Source organism: Lactuca sativa, chromosome 9 (assembly GCF_002870075.4).
Source record: "Lactuca sativa cultivar Salinas chromosome 9, Lsat_Salinas_v11, whole genome shotgun sequence".
Lineage (NCBI taxonomy): Eukaryota > Viridiplantae > Streptophyta > Magnoliopsida > Asterales > Asteraceae > Lactuca > Lactuca sativa.
Window position 1 is genome coordinate 155,429,567 of NC_056631.2, and position 4,225 is coordinate 155,433,791.

Genomic DNA, 4,225 nt, shown 5'->3' on the forward strand with positions numbered 1-4,225 from the left:
TTTATGGACTCCCTCCTCTCTCATACATGTTATAGCCTATAAATTAAAAAATGGATATTTGTTCAAATTAAATGTTTGACCACTTTTGAAAGAATGGAAGTAGTCATTGATTATTTATGGTCTCCCTCCTCTCTTCTACATGTTATAGCCTATAAATTAAAGAATGGATATTTGTTCAAATTAAATTTTATGTGTTTTTGAAAGTCTGAAAGAGAATTTAATGTTCAAATTCTTAAAGAACACAAAGAGAATTCTGACTTGGTTATTGGTATTACTTGGCTCTATAATGTGTAATTACACTTTAGATTTGATGATTTTATCACATTCTATCAATGGTTGTATTGTGTATTCAAGAATGAATTATAATGATTGGAACGACTTTGTAAGTATGTCTACGATGTCGATATAGAAATTGAAAGGATCCGATTTCAATTCAAAAAAAATGTTGGAACAGTAAAACTTTTTCGATCCACAGTGTATAATCAACCGTCAGTATGATTCTAGAAAGAAATCACAAAAAGGTTATGTTGCTACCATTTTGAAAGGATTAAGAAGCACTAAAGTAATGTCTAAACCTAATGATTTAAAACAAAGATAACGGATCCCAGAACAAGGACACATCGCTTCAGTATCGCACATATCCAAATAAAGAATCCAAATAGATTTTCAACGAGTATGTGTGAGCGCGCTTTGTTTTCTTTGTTCTAAAACTATATATGAGCTTTAGATGAATATACATAAAATGTTTTATATCACCTAAATACAAACCTAGATATAGTGTCATATGATGATATCATGAGCATTAAATTACTCGGTACTTTATTTTAGATTTAGCACAAGAATAAAGTCAACCAGCTGGATTTCATTTTAGAGGGGGTGTTAACCCCTGCCATGTCACATGAGGGTAAAGTTGTCTTTTTTGTTTCTCTTTAGTATCTAACCTCTCACTTTATATTGTAACTAAGGAGAGCCTTTTTTCAAAAATCATCCCCATTTGTCAATTCTTCGGTTTCCAGTGTTTCCCTCTTCTACAATCATTTGTAACTTCAAACCCTAAGATTACATAAAATGAATGAATGTCGAAAGTGGAAATTCATGGTTCAAACCTGTAAAATACTTATATATGATCCTCCTGTCTTGATGCCACGTGTCCTTGTGCTTCCCCAACATCCTTTCCTCTTTCATCCATAACTTATTATCTGAATGAACATCATCATAATCAATGATAATTGAGAAAATCAACTATGCTGAAAAGAAAATAAAATGTTAAAAGTTATACTGGATAATTATAGCAAGTTCATATGCAGTTTCTTCTTCTCAATTCTCTCCTTTTCTCTATTCAAACATTATGTTACCAATAGAAGCATCCAATCTTTAACTGTTTTCTACAAGACAAAATTTTAGTATCCCATTGCATTAAATGTAAATCATAAGGGATTGATAAAGTTAAGTTAGAAAGAACAAAATGTTGAAGAACAGAAGAGCTCCAGTTGGGTATTCTCAAATAAATCTCCATCAAAAATCTTATTCAAGAATCAAAAATGGTACAACAAATTTACCTAACATATTAGACTATATCTTTTTTTTCCTGGATAATTAATTATCCATTGTAAATGAATCTTGATTAACTAACTGTTCTCAAAACCAGAATTAAAAAACTGTACAGAGGTTCCTCCTATAGAACAGTGTCAACTCTTTTTCAAAACCGATTCCATGATACCCATTTGATTTGAGCTAAATGAAGGTACTTTTTTATGCACCAAAGATAAAATAAACCTAGCTTTTTCAATCTTCCCTGTGGCTTGAAGCCCTTGAAGTAACTGACAAATACTACTGATGCTTGGAAACCAATTCTTTTCCATACTATTTTTGCACATTGTATATGCCATGTCAAATTCGCCTTCTTTACATAGATAATGCATCATTGTTTGATATATTCTTGCATTTGGCTTGTATCCCTCATCATGTAAAGAAGAATAAACTCTTTTAGCCATATCAATATAACCAGATCTACAAAACCCTTTTATCACTAAGTTGAATGTAACCTCATCAGGGGAAATTCCAATGTAACGCATCATACCCATTAAACTATTAGCCTGCCATGAGCGTCCTTTATGCACCAAGAACTGAACCCTAGCATTAAAAGTTGCTAAATTTGGTAAACAGCCTCTCATCACCATAAGATTCCAAAGTCCATTTCCTATTTCTGCTCGATTCAGTTTATAGAAAGATGAAATTAGAGTAGTGTATGTGATCACATCAGGTGTGATCCCTGATTTTTCCATCTCTCCCATCGCCATGTAAGCTTTATCAGGGATACCCATTCGACAAAGAGCATCTATTATAATATTCATGGAGATGATATCAAGGTTGACATCAAACTGGCGACGAATATGGCCAAGAAACGACTCAAATGCATCTAAATCCCGTGAATGTGACAAAACCTTAAGAGCAGCATTGAGGGATTTAACAGTGCGATCACAACCATATAAATGCATACCTTTGAAAGTATCGATGGCATGATTAATCATTCCAGCCTTTCCATATAACATGATAATCCTCATTATGAACCCTTCGCGTCTGCCTTGAGGAAGTGCCTTTTGATGCTCAAGTAATTGCTCGATGTAATCAAACCTCCCAGCGCCTGCTAGCCTGGAAACTGTGTCTTCAAATGCAACCAGATTTTCTATAACAAGGCGATTATTGGCATTAGCCTTGAACAAATGAAATAATTTTTCGGGGTCTCTTTCTGCCTTGAGCTTAATTAGGGCAGGTTCCTCTAACGTTAAGGGTTTCTTGATATCTTTTGCAGTCAAAGTAGTTTTAGTTTTAGAAGTCGAGGTAATGGAGGCTGGAATGGTGGTGTATGTTCTAAATCTGCGACCTAGGCGCAGAGAGAGCATATTTTCGAATCTCAAATCGGAATCATACCCATAAGAGCAAAATCCGCGGTCTTTTAAGTAGTTGAATCGAAACTCAAACCTACCCCAGATGCAAGAATGAATGTATAAACAGAGAGAATGAGGGATCAAGCGTACCTCGGTTCGTTTATAACAGATATAGGGGTAGGTCGAGAGGATAATTTATCAGAATGAATTAATTGCATTCCGAATTTGATCATGTGAAGATGATGGTGGTGGTAGACGGTGGAGAAGGTGGATTTAGCGGTGGTTAAGGGTTTTACGTTGTTGGATTTAGTGGCGATGGAGGGTTTTACGTTGTTTGGGGGTGGTGAACCAGCTCCATGTGATTAGCTGAGAAGCCATTTTAGGTTTCCGGATTGAATCCGCTGGCCCATTTGCACATAGGCTTCCCCTACTGTATTTTTCATATATTTATTAATCACATTATTATTTTTTTTATATAAAATATAATTTTCATTTTTATAATGGTATATTTTTAGAAGTAAAACGTTATAAGAAAAAGAATTTGAAAATATAGTACGTAATTTATAGAATTTTCATAATGTAGTGTTACAAAATGACAATATTTACTGAAACATTATATAATTAAACTTAACGTGAAAATAACAAACCATTGTAATTTATTTTTTCTCTCCATTAATAGGGATGTCAATGGGGCAAACGGGACGGGAAGTGCATCTCCCGCCCCCGCCTCCGAAAATTTCCCCATTCCTCTGTCCCTGTCCCTACCTCAAAAAATGTTCAGTCTTCCAACCCCCGCCTCTGCGCCGAATCCCCTTTATTACCCTGCCCCCGTTACCCCACCCCCGATTGATTGTTGGCTGACTTTTTTGGGCTAAAAGAAGTTGTTATTTAGGTTAAAATAATATATTTATTAGGTAATAAATAATTATTTATAGCAAAATTTTACATGTTAAAATTAAAAAAATAAAAAATAAAGTTATGACATCTTAAAAATATTATACTAACAACTTAAAAACATGTTTTTTGATGAATTTTGGAAAATCAAAATAATTTTGTTTTTATTATATTTATATAATTAATATATGTAAATATATGTGTAATTTTTTAACGGGCTCCCCATGGAGGTTTTGGGACTGGATTGCCCACCCCTGCCCTCGCCCCCGAAATAAAAACAATGGTTAACATTGCCCCCGCCCCCGTCCCTGTCCCTATATTTTTTTTTAAAATCCCCCCAAATGTGACGGGCCCCCCACGGGAACGGGGTCACACGGGACTTTTTGACATCTCTATCCATTAAAAAGATCCTTAATATTTTATTGGACAAATACCATAAAAAC

General features: G+C 34.5%; 1 protein-coding gene across 2 annotated transcripts; it reads right to left on the reverse strand.

Annotated features, from left to right (window-relative positions):
• Window positions 1-983: 983 nt before the first annotated feature.
• LOC111884538 (pentatricopeptide repeat-containing protein At1g80150, mitochondrial) lies at window positions 984-3,308 on the reverse strand. 2 transcript variants are annotated; one of them, XM_023880853.3, is made up of 4 exons: window positions 1,560-3,308; window positions 1,280-1,385; window positions 1,107-1,199; window positions 984-1,028 (listed from the first exon to the last, which is right to left on the reverse strand). In XM_023880853.3, the coding sequence occupies exon 1, from the start codon at window positions 2,901-2,903 to the stop codon at window positions 1,689-1,691; it is 1,215 nt and encodes a 404-aa protein (XP_023736621.1). In that variant the 5' UTR covers window positions 2,904-3,308; the 3' UTR covers window positions 984-1,028; window positions 1,107-1,199; window positions 1,280-1,385; window positions 1,560-1,688. The 2 variants fall into 2 exon arrangements, with proteins under 2 accessions (XP_023736621.1, XP_052623427.1); XM_052767467.1 differs by having other exon boundaries at window positions 1,280-3,308.
• Between the last annotated feature and the right edge of the window lie 917 nt (window positions 3,309-4,225).

Coding starts and splice junctions, on each gene's coding strand:
- LOC111884538 (XM_023880853.3), bottom strand. CDS start 2,903: ATGCTCTCTCTGCGCCTAGGTCGCAGATTTAGAACATACACCACCATT.